This window comes from Neolamprologus brichardi, chromosome 6 (assembly GCF_056152115.1).
Source record: "Neolamprologus brichardi isolate AB-2024 chromosome 6, ASM5615211v1, whole genome shotgun sequence".
NCBI classification, from domain to species: Eukaryota; Metazoa; Chordata; class Actinopteri; order Cichliformes; family Cichlidae; genus Neolamprologus; species Neolamprologus brichardi.
In genome coordinates this window covers 19,103,347-19,119,716 of record NC_142109.1, presented here as the reverse complement: position 1 = coordinate 19,119,716, position 16,370 = coordinate 19,103,347, and the positions used below count along the sequence as shown (strand labels likewise).

The window sequence follows — 16,370 nt, the reverse complement described above, 5'->3', positions numbered from 1 at the left end:
CCGTCAACATGCGCTATCACGGTAGAGCGGTATAGTGAAAATCTCTACAGTTGGCCAAATTTATATAGTTTCTACCGTATACCGTTTCTACCGCCCACCCCTAACGCTAGTCAAGTTTTATTAAGCTCAAGTCTGCTGATTTTGTCACAGGCTTAAGGCTGTAATGCTGGAAATGCCACATTTTGGAGTAAGGTCTAGTCGAGGTCTGGTCTTGTATAGTGTAACCTGCATGTAACATCCTATGTGCATGCATCAGTGGACCATAGGTGTTTTTCTGGGTATCTACCAAATATCAGGTAGTTTCAATATTGTGGCTGACCTTTGGGTACTGTCCATACTCAGCATGCAGTGTGACCAGTTGTTTATCTGTTTTATTCTGTCCAAGCAAAGCTTTTGCATTAGTTGGTAGAGTTACACCAGCAGAAATGCCTATCTGATGCTGTAGGGGCACATTCAAATGGAGGCGTGACAACATAAATTATAAATTAAAGGGCCCCAATCTGGTCAAAACAGTTTTGTTCAGCAGTGCTGAGGTATTTGACTCTGATTTTAATTTTAAGACATTATAATATTTGGTGCAACAAATAATTTAGAAAGGAAATGAAATGCTATATCTGTCACTATGTTCCCTGGACAAATAAAAAGTTATCAAATGAATTGTCATCACATGGTGCAGATGGGCCACCAGAGGGAGTTTACAGGTTTTGTGCTTTGTCACAGATCATCTGTCTTCCACCAACTCAATTCTTTCTTTCAGACAATAGACATTATAGGCATAACGTTGTATATTCACAGCCCAGATAATAAAATTACCTATCTATCTAATCTGGAGAGACACTGTAATTATTTATGTTTTGCTATTTTTCTTTTATGTGATATGACCATATTATCGATTGTATACACTAGTTTGTATTGTATACAATGTGTATTGTACACTCTATACAGTAGAGTATAATATTCAATCCTACGGGTCCCCCATAAATGTACTGTACAAAAAAAGGTGTACACAGTCAGTTGTTGATGATTTGTTGCCTGCAATCACTAAAATTATTTAAAATTCAGATTAGAGTGAAACTCCCCAACAATCAGACAAATCCCTATGCTCAAGCAGTAGAAAATGGACTGCTTCTTATATAGCACTTTTCTACTCTGACAAGGCACTCGGAGCACTACAACTTGCCTCATTCACCCACTCATACAAGCACCATTTTTTTTCTTTTTCTATGCAATTGCTTTCTGTCTAAAATTCACACTCCAGTGGATGCATCGAAGAGCAACTTGGGGTTACTATCTTGCCCAAGTATATCTGGCATGCAGGCTAGTTCAGACAGAGGATCTGTTGCTGTTGGTTTTGGCAAGTAAGAAGAAAAAATAGAAGAGCATTCAAATAGATTACAAAATTCTGATTTCACTCTACATTAGTTACAGTCACAGATACATATTTTGAAATAAAGACTACACAAAATGAAACATCTGAAAACGAACCTATAACTCTTTACTAAGATATAAATAACCTTTTTTCAGTTTGTTTTTTAATAAAGCCTAAATGCCAAAAAGTCTATATTGGATCACAATAAACCACACATCGCAGCCAGTTTTCATCATTTTCATTTGAGTCACAAGCCATCTGTAGAAAACAGTGGTTTTCATCATGGTACCTGGCTGGAGGAGGCTTTCCATGAACAACCTCAAGGAAAAAAAAATCCCTGAAGTGAATACAACTTGTGTATGAACAAAAATGGACACAACAATATCACATGTCCAAGACTGATCTTCCCAAGTACATGAAAAGCCCATGAAAAGAAAATCCGCAATCAAGTTCAAGAGAAAAATTTCCATGGCATTGGTAAGGCAGCAAAGGCTGTTGCATATCAGTGAATGCAGTGTTGATTTTTATAAGTAGTAGCTTCCACCAATAACAAGCAATGGCTCTCTGACCATGGCATGTTTGCATTAGAACAGATGGAATGCCCTTTCTCTGAAGCAAAACTAATAGAGATTACCCATAGAAATTTATTTTTTATTTACTGTAGTTGCAGCAAATTTTTTGCAATATTTAGCTGTTCAGTTAAAAAACACAGAATTCTAAATTTGCCACAGCTGATATTTTTCTTCCTCTATGAAAGTACATCCTCCGTCAAAGAATTTTTACGTTTAAAACCCACACATTTTGCTTTCTCAAATGTATTGGCAGGGGCACAACACCTTGGGTTGGTTGCGTTGATTCAAATTTTCACCTGATGTGTTTTTGTAACTTTTCCTTATAATGCTTGTGTCATTTGGGCAGGTTTTTTGAATCAGTGGAATTATTATTACAGTAATGCGGCTCAGCAAAATGCACTAGCAATTTTTATAAACTGCTGGATGGCTGACTTTATATGACATGGAAGTGACTTTATACTATACTTATGCATGTTCATCTTCACAGTAAATCAAATCTTTTGTTATTCATTTTTGCAAGTCTATCATAGTTGTAATATAATGTCTTGTCAATTATGTACTGCTATGAAGAATATTTCAAAAATATCGATGGGCATCTTAATAGGTCATGCCATGCTTTTTAAACCTCATGCTGCTTGTTAAATACATGTATTAACATATTTCTTAATATGTTAATTCTGTTTTATATGCATGTGCGCTACAAGTGAACTTAATTATTTAAAATATTGCTCACTGTTCTTGTATTTAAAACACCAGCTTGTCCTTGAAAAATCTTGAAAAATGCATGCGTCATTGGAGTCTTCCTTAAATCAACAACAAAACCAACCATGATATTTATTTTTAATACCCACTTCATTGTACCATTTCTTTCAGGTGTCACCTGCATCTTCCAAGACAAATATTTCACAAGATTCACAACAAAAAAATCTTGATTTAGGACAGAGGCAGGTCTTTCCAGCAGAATCCCCATCCTTACCATGTGATTCAAATACAGTTTTCACTAAAAAACTAGAATTACCAATTCCAGCTAACTTTGACTTGAGTAAAGCACAATTTGACACCACAGTGACCAATCAAATTAGTGCACCAAAGGAAAAAGACAAAATGTCATCTCCCACAAGTGAAGATTATTGCTTAGTTAAACCAAGCTTCATGACTCTAGAATCAGTCTCTCAAACAGCTCAAGATAGCCCAGATGCTGCAACTGTCATGTCCTCAGAATCCACACCAACACCACCAGGGTCTGGGTCCCCTCAGCTTGACCAGCTTCTGTCAGATCTGGAGGAGATGAAACTTAAGTTTAGACCAGAGGCACTTAAACCACATTCATCTGAATCCACCAACAAGATCCCTGCAGTTAACCAAATGTATGAGTTCCAAGATATTTTCCTTCAGGATCACGGCCCTGCAGAATATAGTGATGCTGCACAGCTTGCAGTAGATAACCCAGATATACCCATTACAGAGCATCCACATTTCCAGACATCCATGCAGCTTGAACATGAAATGGTCTCAGTCATTCCCGATGTAACAAAACTTGTCACAAGTGTACCATCAAGCTCTGGTCTTCATAAAGACAGTTCTGAGTCCTCTAATGAATCCCTTTCAAGCCCAGAATCTTCCCAAAGACTTTGTGAAGAAATGGAACAACCAAGCTTTCATGTGGATGCATTCCAGTTAAGCACACATGGTCTAAATAATACTCAGAAAATTCCTTCAGTTGCTACAAAGAGCAAGTCTGACATACCTGAGAAAGATATTTGTTGGGAAGATGCTACAACTGACATTCTTCAGAGTCAAGAAGCACATGAATTAGCTATGCCATCTAATGACTTTAAAGGTGTGACAGAGGAATCACAGACTATCGCAGATAGACTATCGCAGTTATGGGCAGCAAACTCTGTTGACAGTATACATAATGAAGATTTGTCTTCACAGTCTCTTTCTGATTTGACTCCCGAGACAGTGATATCTGCAAGAAATTTCAGCTTTGAAGAACTGGTGCCCAATTCCTCATCAAGGAACTTAAAAATATCTTCAGATGAGGACAGGACCAGTGAACACCACTCAGAAGGATCTCTCACTTCAGTAGACGATGAATGTTTTGACTCTCAGTCTTCTTCAGTCAAACCCCAAACTGATTCTTCTTCAGCCTCTGATGAAGAGTACAACTTGCCACCTGGCTATGCAGAGGCCTCCTCTATTTCATCTACCTATACTCAGATACCTCCAGGATACAGTCCTATAGTGCATAGTGGTGCAGACAGTCCAACCAATGAATATTCTGACCCAGAGCCTTACTTTGACTGCAAACAGGGTTCATCCGATTTCTCAGAGCCTGATCCCGATGAATCTGAGACAAGAGCTAGGTCAAGTGGAGGTCAAGCCCAGGATCACTCTAGAGTGCAGGAAAAGTTGGATCAAAAAGTACTAATGTCTTCTGGAAGTGAAGACTATGAAGACGCTTCTTTTGTCCATGAGCCTCTTTATCGTGTAGATGTAAAGAGAGAAGAAATGCAAGAAACATCAGATGAAGAATTCACCTTGTGTGAGACTTCACAACCACCACCTGTCTGTGAAACTGCAGCATATCATGATACTGATAAATCTCTGACAAGGGTAAGATGAGAGTTGGTAAAAAACCTGCAAGTGTTTTCCCCAGAGCTGAGCTTGGCCAAATGACTATATTTGCTTCAGAGAGGAATGACTGCTGGTAACCCTGTAGCCACATGAATGGGAGCTAAAACTCCTTCTAACCCTTAATTTGTTTTGATTTCACATTTGACTAATCCTTACTTAGCATGTCACTTTGCTGCCTGTAACTAGTAGGATCACTCACAGTGATAACATGAGTTACTTTTTTTTCATCAGTAGGCACATTTATTGTCATCTAGGTAAGAGCATGGTGTATTTTCTTTTTTTTGTTTAATTATAGACTGCCATGTTGTACTTTCAGTGTAATGTACAAAACGACATGCAATCATCTGAAAGTGCAACATATCACTCTGCTTCTTGCTTGCTTTCCTGCAAACCTAGCATTCATGCCGTCATTCATTATTAAATGTCAATGGATTTGTGTTGCTTGGTCAGGAGATCAACGCTGAGCTTGGATCAATGTCAGAAAGTTCAGATGATGAATTTTTGACTGCCAGAATAGTACAAAGAAGAGTTGTCATTCAGGTATCTGATTTAGCATGACTGATGATGTTTTAAACCAGTGTGGCAACTAAATGAAAGCTAAAAAGTTTAGCTACAAATGTTTATTTTCTAACAACCTTAAGTCTTAACAGAAAGGATGAAAATGGGTTCAAATTAGATAACAGACCCCTTGATTAACATGTATGAGCCTAACCTGAGAGTTTTGTGCTCCTGTGAGCACTTTTTTTTCTTGGTTTATTTAACAAAATACATCTGAAAATGCAAGTTTGTTTCCTGTGTCCCAAAGTCTCTGTTTTCTCACTGAATTACTGCTTAAAAGTTGTGTGCATTGTTTTACTCGAACATACAGTTGCACTAATTTGTCAGTTAAAGAAGTGAATATTTTACTGACCCAAATTAGCCTGTCTGATTATTAGTTGTCTTGTTTTCCTCATAGGCTGATGAAATGCCAGACCTCCCTGCCCAGTCGGTGTCAGAAGAAAGGTACAAGGATGAAAATGGACACATAGTTGTCAAAAAGGTGGAGAAAAAATGCACTATATGCATTATATGCAGCTTCGAAAGTTAATCCTATATATAGTCGTTAAATGCATTATCTTGCTCAGGTTACCCGTAAAATTATACGTAAGTGTGTTTCCGCGGATGGTGCGGAGCATGAAGAGACGACCTTAGAAGGAGCTCCTCAGGGGTTTGTCCCTGCAGCGGAGGGAGATGGCTACTCTAAGGTTGTGAAGCGGACAGTCGTGAAAAGTGAGGGAGACCACACAGAGGTATGTGCGTTGGAGATGTCCTTCTTCATAGTGTTTTGTTCTGTTTTGTTTTGGGGTTGTTTGTTTGTTGTTTTTTTTTTTTTTTTTACCAAAAAATGGAAGGTGTAACATCTATACTGATATTAATATATAAAGTACAGCTAAATAAACTTTCTTTCTGACCTAGGTGACTTTTACCGAACGTGAGCATTCGTCATCATCAAGGCAGGAGACGGCTGATGGCCGCAAGATCAGTCACACGGAAAGGACAACCGTGTTGGAGGGTAAAAGGACAGTGACACACCATGGTGATCAGTCTTTGACCTCTGATCTGCCTACAGCCCAGGACGACTTCAAGAAGGTTTTTAAACACTTTGTCACCGTTATTCCCCAACCACATAACCACATATTAACATAATACTTAAACATCAACATTCATCATGTCATAGTTGTATGTTTAAAAAAAATTTAAAAAATAGCACATTGTGAAGATGTTTCGAGTTTCAAATGTATGTTTTTTATTATTTAATCACTTTGAATTAAGAGACTGTGTTCTCTGCTTTTCATGCCACCAGGCATTCGGTTATTTGAGTGGTTTTAGCGGAACAGAGCTCCCTCTGGTGGTAGAAAGAGAGACTATCAAAGAGGATGGAACAGTGGTCAGGAGGTGTGCCTACTGGAGTGCACGTGTGTGTGTGTATGTGTGTGTGTGTGTGAAGCTTACTATTATTGACTAATGTTTGCGCATGTTCATTTGTGCTGGCAAACAATTTTTTTGTATTCTTAATCAATTATAAAAGTCAAACGTGTAAATAAACCAGTGAGATTTGAGTTTATAATTTCTTAACTCTTGTGAACAAGTGTAAGAAAATGTTGTCCCGTGCACTACATTGAAATTATTATTCATGCACTATTTAGTTGTTTTTAGTAAATCATAGTTTTAGTGATTACTTTGTGTTGCTGCTTTTGAGTAGTATAGAAGTTGAATAGCCTTAAATATTCCAAGTAATTAACAAGCAAAAGACACAAAAACGAAAAGGAAAAAGATACATTTTGACACAAATGAGTTTTGAGTAGAATTCCGTAGGTTTCCTAATGGTGGTATTTTACAAACAAGTTTAATTCAGGAAAAACTGGCTCAAAAGAAATTCCTTGGTTTGAGGAACCTGAATTCAGGTTCCACGCAGGGGACGACACGTTTTCAGCCTTAACAGTATGAGTTTTGCAACACAATCTTAAGCTTTCTCCACTAAGAAAATAGCTATGAGGTTGTTCACAAAAAATTGATTCCTTTCATCTAGTCATAGTGATTTCAGGTCCAGATGAACAGAATCAAGTTGTGGGGATTTCCTTACCTGGACGATTGAGCATGCATCAAGTTGATGTGCATGTGTGCAGCGAGTATTAATAGAGATGAGAAAGAGAGATCAATTTCTCCCATAACTGCTTCTCAGGCTCACTGTCCACAACTGAATTTAAAGTCCTTCTCTTTACAAACAAAATCCTGAGTAATCAGGCTTCATCATACCGTCATCAGACAGTTTTATATTATCCCAACAGAGCACTTCTGCTTTCAGGCGGCAGGTTTATTTGTGGTTTCTAGAGTTTCTAAAAAAGCTTTCACATTTTGTCCCCCATGTGGGTGATATAGAGTCACTTGATTATTGGGGTTTTCTCCAGAATACTATAGGGTCTTTACTTTACAGTATCAAGTGTCCTGAGGTGATCGTTGTTGGGATTTGGCACTTTATAAGTAAACCTGAATTCAATTCAACTGTGTAAATCCAAAAATGTAATGTTGGATATACACGGTCTAATCTGTGTGGGGTTTTTTTTCTCCTATAACATATTTGTAACTATAGCTCTTCCTTTACTTTATTTTCCACAGGTGAATTTTTTCAAAGATATTTATCTCTCTTTATCTATTTCCCCTCCCTGCCTCTTGCTACCTGTCCAGGGCCCATCTGCGTAAAGGTTGCACTCTCACACGAACAGTGGTTGAGGGAGCTGGGCAGCGCAAACAGGTCATTCAAGAGAAAGTGGACCACCCCAGAAAAGAATCGAAAACCCGTGATCTCCAACAGCATCTCCACCAGCTCTTTCACCGCTACTACGAAGAAGAAAAGAACAATGACGATGAGGAAGGAAGAGTAAATGATTGAGTAACACTCTGCCCAACTCCCTCGTTGTGCCCATGCTAAAATCCCTGCTAGTCCTATGCATTAGTCACATGCAATCCTAGTGTGCACAAACACCTCAAAGCTACCACAGTCTTCCCCTTTAGGACCTGGAAGATGATCTTTAGTTCTTGATTTGGAGTTTTTTCCCTGTGTGGTTTTAAAGTGCTTCTGAGTTTCTTTATTGTCTTTTTTTTTATTTTTTTTGCCTTTTGTGACCAAAGAAAGCCTTTTGTTGATCTCCTGATTGTTTTACTTTCTGATTCAAGTTGTCTGATAGGTTTGTCTTATCCTGTGGTAGAGCAACAAAACACTCAAAGAAAACAGAGCGACACTATCCCCATCAAATAACTCACAAACCTCCAGAAGTACATTTTACTTAAAAACACTGGTACTGCTCTTGGAGTAGGTGCTTGGACTGAAAGACGATATTTCACATTGCACTGCCTCTCACAACTTTCACAGATAATCCTTTATGAAAAAAACAACAACTTCTCACTCACTGTACTAGCCTCTGCTTTTTTGATTCAGATGGTCAAGATGTCACAAACAGAAAATCAGACTGTACTGACACTGAATTTAACTGCTGCTGTTGTGTTTCGTGTTGACTATGTGTACTCTGTCTTTGGGAATTATATATTCTATTTAATCTCAACATTACTGACATCTGTAGCCTAGGAATGAATAATCACTCATGTGAACTTAACAGGCATGACTAATCAACATCTGTCAGTTTGATCCTAGCTTTGACTGCTTTGTCGTTGTGTGGATTGCCCTTCTGCCTTTCTTTACCTTGTGTGTGTGTGTGTCTTTCATTCTTTATTATTATGTTTCAACTAAACATTGTTGACCTCCACTTTTAAAGTATGGATGTGATGAGTGCATGTGTGACTGTACATGCTTTAGGTTTGATTTTGTCTGTGCATTTGATGAGTTAAATACCACACTGAATGCTGGTCAAAAGTTTCTGTAGGTGATTTTAACTTGTTTGCTGATGTTTGTTTGTATTTTCATTTTCGTGTAGAGAAGTTATTTAATTTAATAATTCAGCCCCTCAGGATTTGGCACTGGGAAATGGAATAATCCCAGTTTTCTAATATTACATTTGTGGTAAGATGATGATACACTCAATGTTTTATTTATGTAAAGATTTGTTAGTTTATCTTTTGAATCCGATTGTTGAAGTAGATAAAGGCGGTTTTGTGTTATGTGTGTGAGTGAATGATTTGGTGTGTGTAGTTAAAGAGTGTGTAGCAGTTTCTGTCAGCAAAGAAAAGAAATGTTTATTTTACACAATTAGCATTTGCACTCCTGAATGTCAGAAGAGGAAACCTCCATGCTTTCTGTGCACTGCAACACAAGGTACAGAATATATCAGCCACAGGGATAGTCTCATTGTGGAGGGATTGCTGTAACAAAGCAGGTTGAGAGCTTAAATATATGATTATCCGCAGCTCGGAGCATCGCTACTGTTTGTATTTACAACATGCAATGTATTTACTCTCACTCTCACTGTTTATTTTGTGATTTAGAGAAAAAAATGCAAATTAGTGGAGATTCACTGTGACAGATATGCTTTTAATTTGAAGACTCAGCATCCCTTCTCCGTGATGATGACCCGTTATATACATATACAATGCATATATAAATAAATATCTATAAAGGCATGTATTACTGTATCAAAAGTCAAAAATGCAGAAAAGAAAATGGCTGCAGTGTATCTATAGCTGAGAATAAAAATCTACAAATGTGCAGTGTTGTATCTGATTACATCTTTTAACTGTAAAATGGGCCATTTTGACATGCCAAAACAGTAGCTTGGGTGTATTGTTGATGGTTGTGTCTCAGGGGAGGTCTTGCATAACCAAGTTCAGAGCTTACTGGAACTGAGAATTATTAATTCCATCTGTGCTTTTCTAGAAACTACTTTACTCTGCTTCTTTATTTGCAAGAGGTTGCCTTGTCTGCATATTTGACCATGAATATCATGCTGGATTTTCTTCCTGACTTAACTCCAAAAGGATTTATGTCTCAGAACTGAACTGGGGAGCTTTTGTTTGTTGGGAAAATGTCTAATACATTACACTTTTTCTACTGTGACAAATGAAAATTTATCTTAAAAATTGTCTTTTTTAATTCCTGCTACATCCACTCCCATCAGTTTTATAATAAAGATTTACATAAAACATGTAATTTAATAAATGCTGCTGTGAAAGTTAGGCACATGTACTTAGTAGACTTTGTACTGCCTCCTGCTGGGCATCAGGGGTAACCCAGAAGAAACAGATTTTCATTTAAACTCAAGATAAATGGGTTGTATGAATGTTACCTTACACTACACATTTTCAAAGACACAGTTCCAGTCTTTAAAAAGTATTACAAATGATCCATAAATCTGCACCCATGTTTACTAAGACTCAAATCAGCTACTTGGGAAGAAATTGTTTATAAACAGGACAGCTATCATCACAGTGGGTTAAGAAATTGATTTGCCTAATTGACACATGTTCAGGTCTGTGTGAAATGCACTCTTCTGGAGATGTGATCTAAAGATCCTTTCCTTGGTTTAGAACCCTGCAGTTGTCCTTGTGCAGTAGCCCCACAAAGCTAGTGAATTCAAGAACTTGTTGATGGTAAGAGGGTTGAAAGGTTAACAAATCTTCATCCAAGGAGGTCATTTAAGGTTGAACTGCTTATTTAATACACTTTACCTCCATACTACCAAGGTAAGTAGAATCCAACTTTATTGATCATAAACACATGTTTCACCTGGTAGCTTAAATATTTAAATACTTTCTCACTCATTTTCAGTCCAGTCCTCACACCTGACCATTTTCAGGGGAATATTTTTTAATCAATCATTCATGCACAAAAAGGCATCTAACTACAAGGATCAACCAGTGTTGTATCTACACAAAACAGGCAAATTAGCAAAGAACATATTTTTAACTGTATCTTTAGACAGTTTGTTACTAGCAAAAGCACATAATTCTTTTCCATTTCTTTAGTTGAATACAAAAAATAGCCAAAGATAACACTTTGAGGAGTAAATGGTAATTTTGCAACAACAAGGTGATTCCCAAAGCGCCATCAACTCAATACTTGGCATATTTCGACATCGTGTACAATGTATCCTTAAAAAGTTTGAGGAATCAGGACAAAAGAAGAAGTCATAACAGTGATTGTCTACAGTCATACTATAAAACACAGCTGAGGCTCTGTCATGGTTTGGGGCTGTATTTTAGTCAGTGTTGTTGGAGATCTTGTCAAAATTGATGGAATTGTGAACAATCATATTTTGGTCCACCATGCAATACCATCTGGAAATACCATCTGATTAATAACAGCATCATTTTCAGCCAGAAAATCATCCCAAACACACTGCTAATGCAGTAAAAGCATACCTGCGTAGAAAAAAGATACGTATGCACACTATCAGTCATGGATTGACCTCCCCAGAGCCCACATTGTACATGTTGTATTTCAGAGTATGTTTAAACATGAAAATGTAATATAAGTCTTTAAATATCCAAATAATCAGGCACAACAATATAGCCTGGTCTGGGCTTAGCATTTCTGAAGCACAACCATCTAATCACACAGTGACCAAACCACAGGACACAAATGCATGAGAAATCAATACCAAAATAACACAAAATAAAATTAAAACACATCAATTATCACATATTTTAGCTGATTTATTTATTTGTTAAACATGTTAAGCCATCCATTGCCATGCTGGCAACAGTTACACACCAGATAAGGAGTGGTGCATTGCATTGACATCATACGTTTTGTCGAAAGAAATGTTTATCATATTTTCCCTTTTGAAAAAGAAGAGACAAATCAGTCGAAAAGAGCAAACAGTAGGGATGACAAGGACACTGCCATTGTCCTGCAGTGGTAAGACCACTGGCTAGCAGAAGCACTGATCGCCAAGGAAGACATCCCAACATTTATTACAGTCCATTGCACTTTCTCTCCTTCAATTTTCTGATACCATCCTCTTGCCTCGGTGCAACTTTTTCATTACAGTGCTTCCAGACCTATTAGTCCAACCACCAGTTTGTATCACTTGACCTGACAGAAGGCAAACCTTCTAGTGCTTTTGTGCCATCTTCATCATCTGCACCACCTTTATGCAATTGGCAAAATAACACACTGGTATGACAAGAATAAAATGACAAAAGAAACCCTACATACAGTTATACAATACGAGTACAAACATTATGAAAAATGAGCTTGTTTTCATCTTATTTTTTGTACAAAATGTAAGTGGTGCTTCGGCAACCTGGAGTTTATTCTCCTCCTCTTAGATATGAGATTCCGATATTTGGATGGTAACAATAACAATGTTATTGTTTTTACAACAGTTCCATGATGCTGGAGGACATTAGAAACATTTGGACAGGACTGATGCACAACATTAACAAATACAAACAAACAAGTCAGTGACTGACAAATCAAACAGAAGATATAATAGTTTCATATGATCTTACGCACGATAACACCCCCCTCCCCCCACCATGCACTACACAATAGTCTTGGATTTTCATATATTACATATATGCTACATTCTCTTATTTCTTATTTCACTTATATAAAGGCAAACATATCTCAACGCAAGTGTAAGCTGCTCTGTTTTTCTTTACATTTAAATTAGTACTATAGATTGAAATCTGACAATTTAAACAGTATGACTTAGCTCATAGCAAACATAAATGTAGCTCATAAAACTGGATTTTACGTAAACTCTTAGTCCTCTGATAGCAAGAATAGCAATTTCAGTATTTGTTTTTGTTGTGTTTTGTGTTTTTAAACCAACAATCACAATGTATATACATCACCAGAACTAAAGCAAGCTCAATTTTTAACATTCTGATCTTCCAAATGTTTTTGAATTGCACACACATAAATACACATAAAAATACATAACTATTTTTTGGGAGAGGTTACAGTTGTAGATCTTTAAACATCTCTATTTTATATTTAAAATGCATACCAAAACATCTTAAAAAAACAAACAAAAAAGATTTTTTTCTCAATATGCTTGTTTCATAATGTCCAAATACGGTGTGCAGCCACCCAGTGGTGGTTTCAAATGATGTCCATTAATAAAATGCCATAACAGTAAAATGTAGTAATACTTGTTTCCTGTGGTATGTCATATCCTTATGGAGGGGTCAAAGAGCAGTCATGAACTCCACTAGATTTGCTGATGGGGGTTCTTTTTTCTTTTTCTTTTTTTTTTTTTTATGTGACCACATGTTGATGTTCCATTAACTGAAAAGACAGAGAGCAACCATGTGAATTTCTGCTGACAAGACAGCATAAAAAGGATCTTTTGAGAAAACATGTTAAGGCATGTAATGGCATGTAATGAAAAGCACACATCAGTGAAAGTGAAAAGTACTGGCATGGTACTGGCATGCAAACAGCTCTGAGGTACTGTTTACTGGTAATATCCCAGAAATGCCAACAAGACACTTGCACAGGTGTGTTCAAATATAATGCCAATATTTATACTCAACCTTTGCAAAGCAAACAGTTTATACATGATATTATGATCATGCCATGCCAAGTGAATATTTCCCAGGCTCTCAATTCAAAACAAATCAGCAGGAGTTCTTTCACTTTTAAAGAAAGTCTGCACAGAATGCTTAAGGTGATATTTTATGTTATACAACTACAGTTTCAGTTTTCATTATACAGCTCCGATCAAAAGTTTAAGAACACTTGAAAATGGCAAAAAATCATATTTTGCATGGTTGGATCTTAACAAGGTTCAAAGTAGAGCTTCAACATGCAACAAGAAGAAATGGTAGTGAGACAAAACGTTTTTTTGAGCATGCAATTAATTAAAAACAATGGTTAAACTGAAACAGGCTTTATGGATTTATGGATTTATAAACTATTCTAATCTTCCCAGATAGAAAGAAAGAAAAGAATCATCAGAAATCATTCAGAAACCTTTTAGCTACTGGTGCTGGTAGCACTGGTTTACATAATCTAGCTACAATACCGTCCAAACATATAGAACCACCATGCATTTATAATATTTTGCTTCCATGGAGCCAGATTTTCTTTCTTTCCAAATTGGTCTTTAGCAATAATTCTCCTGGCTTTCTGAAGTTCTTTCAGTTTTTTTCTTTGCACAGTTATTCAACCTGGCCACTTTCAGAAGATGATTTGTTGTTGTTGTTGCTGTGGTTTATTTTGATTTGTGTTTATTTATTAGGCCACAAAAAGGAGACTATGAATTGTTCATTTATAAAAAGGTACCTTGCTGACAGAATTAACTAAACAGTGTTTGTCTACATATAACAGAGAAATTAACAAAGAACTAACTTTTGTATCTTTAGGCACTTTGTTACTGAGAGCCTTGTAGAAAAACATATTTGTTACTTTAGTTGAATCTGCAAAAAATGCCAAAGAAGAGCTTTGAATGTCCTTCAAGAAGCCTGAAGAACTGTTCCTGAAGACCACTTAAAGATATTAGAAGAAAGCTAGCTAAGACAGTTCAGACTGTGTTGGAGAATAAAGGTGGTCACACCAAAATATTGGCTTTGAAGCTTTGATAGAGTGATAGAGTAGGAAGCCCAGGACATAGAGGGGGGTTGTGGTTAAATTAATATTACATCATACTGTAATACAGAAATTCCCTGCTTTCTCAATAGTGAAGTCATAACTGGTACTTATTTTTATCTTAGTAGGAGTAAGGAAACTTCGGGGAAATTCAAGAGCGACGACGCCAAGCCTGGTATAATTATTTTTGCTCTAACAATAAAAGGATGTCGCTGAATCACAAAAGAACGCACACTTCATCGAACAGCTAATCCTGGTTACCTCGCTTTTTTCACCAAGCAGAAGCACGAATGTTTCTCTAGAGGTAAGCATTTAACATCTAGAAATATAAAGAATGCTTCTTGCTTAAAGCACTACGACAGCTTAGTTTTCATATTCTACTTAATAATTCCATTCTTGCCATTTCTGTTGTAATACTATATATGCAATAGTGCATATGTAAAACAGTCTTCAAGGTTTTCTGACTGCCCCTTTTCTGTTTCTTTGTCTCATCCACTACATTGGACAATGGCAAGTTTTATACAAATGTACTACAGCTTGATCAAAACATGAATTGAAGTTGAATATGTTGAGCTCGAATTCCACACAATGGTAGTATGTATATGAAGAATCATTTTTCTAAGCATAATTCCACGATCGTTGTTGGTTACATTCTGTAATATCATTTCCCGCAACTTCATCTGAATAATGTTTGATAATTAAAAAATAAATTCAATGTCAAACAGATGTTTAAGTGTTTAAACAGATAATTATAATTACTGACTGACATAAGCTTTGCGGCTGGTTAAGCACAGAGTGTGCCCTCTATTGATTAGGTGCAACAGCCAACAGTGATCATACCCCGGAACCCACAGCTGCATTACATTAGCCAGGTGGTACATCTATTTTCCTAAAACACATTTTCAGCTTTGCAGTTCTTACTGTCTCTTACTGGGGGATGCTAGGCGAGCCAGAGCGATGAAAGTGAATGTTCTGCCACTTTCCATCACGGCGGTGCCAAACTCGGGTCTCCTCGGACTGCATGGTGCGAGGCATGCCACTGCTATCCATGTATTGGGTCAGCCGAATATAGGCAATACATGCTGCATTTTCCCCAATAAGGTGCACATGTGGGTTCAATAGGATGGTGTGAACTGGCTTATTCCCTTTGGACAATGCTGCAAATGAAACAGAGAAAGATGCCACACAATATGTGAATGTTATGGGTAGTATTTCCCCACTTTCCACACAGAGTTGGCTAACAATTGCTCCTTTTTATGTTAATATCATACAGCAGATACAGTCGCATCAAAAACAAAATGCTGATTCTTCTTTGGAGTATTAACTGATATGAAATCAGAGCAAGTGAAGTCTCCATATGTTGATGCTGGATAGTGGACAAGCATGGGGTTGCCAAGTGATTGAGGTTTCTGGGGCATATCTGGTTTATCTGAACTATTTTTACCCAGACTGAGGACATTCTGCCATTTATAGCAGTCATTATTCATGAGTGATTTTTTTTTTTGCTCCAAGGTTAGTCAATGCCCTTGTAGTTTAGCAGCAAATATGAACTACAAACTGAACTAAATATTGATATAGGACAAACAATCCAGTCCAACTCCAGTAATGTTCCTATAATATTGTCTTTCAACAACAATCCGAATAACTCCTTGGTTGTGAACTGGACTTTGTTATTTTAGGTATCTTAATCATATTATCCCTTTTTTGTGCATCATGTCCTCCAAATAAAAGTTTCCATAGCTCTGTGCACACATTTATC

The 16,370-nt window shown here is 37.0% G+C and overlaps 2 protein-coding genes across 9 annotated transcripts in view; one reads left to right on the top strand and one right to left on the bottom strand.

Annotated features, from left to right (window-relative positions):
- Positions 1 to 9,778, top strand: part of ank2a (ankyrin 2a, neuronal) — an 82,263-nt gene extending 72,485 nt beyond the window's left edge. The window contains exons 44-48 of the mRNA XM_087841787.1: positions 5,537 to 5,620; positions 5,706 to 5,870; positions 6,037 to 6,210; positions 6,425 to 6,516; positions 7,807 to 9,778. Coding sequence (XP_087697913.1) covers positions 5,537 to 5,620; positions 5,706 to 5,870; positions 6,037 to 6,210; positions 6,425 to 6,516; positions 7,807 to 8,011 — 720 coding nt within the window. The 3' untranslated portion in view covers positions 8,012 to 9,778. The remainder of the gene's footprint in view (positions 1 to 5,536; positions 5,621 to 5,705; positions 5,871 to 6,036; positions 6,211 to 6,424; positions 6,517 to 7,806) is intronic.
- Positions 9,779 to 11,703: 1,925 nt separating this feature from the next.
- camk2d2 (calcium/calmodulin-dependent protein kinase (CaM kinase) II delta 2) overlaps positions 11,704 to 16,370 on the bottom strand; it is a 46,184-nt gene continuing 41,517 nt past the window's right edge. For 6 of the 8 annotated variants that reach the window (XM_087841790.1, XM_006787281.3, XM_006787282.3 and 3 more), the window contains 2 exons: positions 15,543 to 15,768; positions 11,704 to 13,309 (listed from right to left, as the gene is read on the bottom strand). In XM_087841790.1, coding sequence (XP_087697916.1) covers positions 13,306 to 13,309; positions 15,543 to 15,768 — 230 coding nt within the window. In that variant the 3' untranslated portion in view covers positions 11,704 to 13,305. Of the gene's footprint in view, positions 13,310 to 15,538; positions 15,769 to 16,370 lie in introns of those variants that run through there. The other 2 variants (XM_087841789.1, XM_087841791.1) reach the window with 1 other exon arrangement.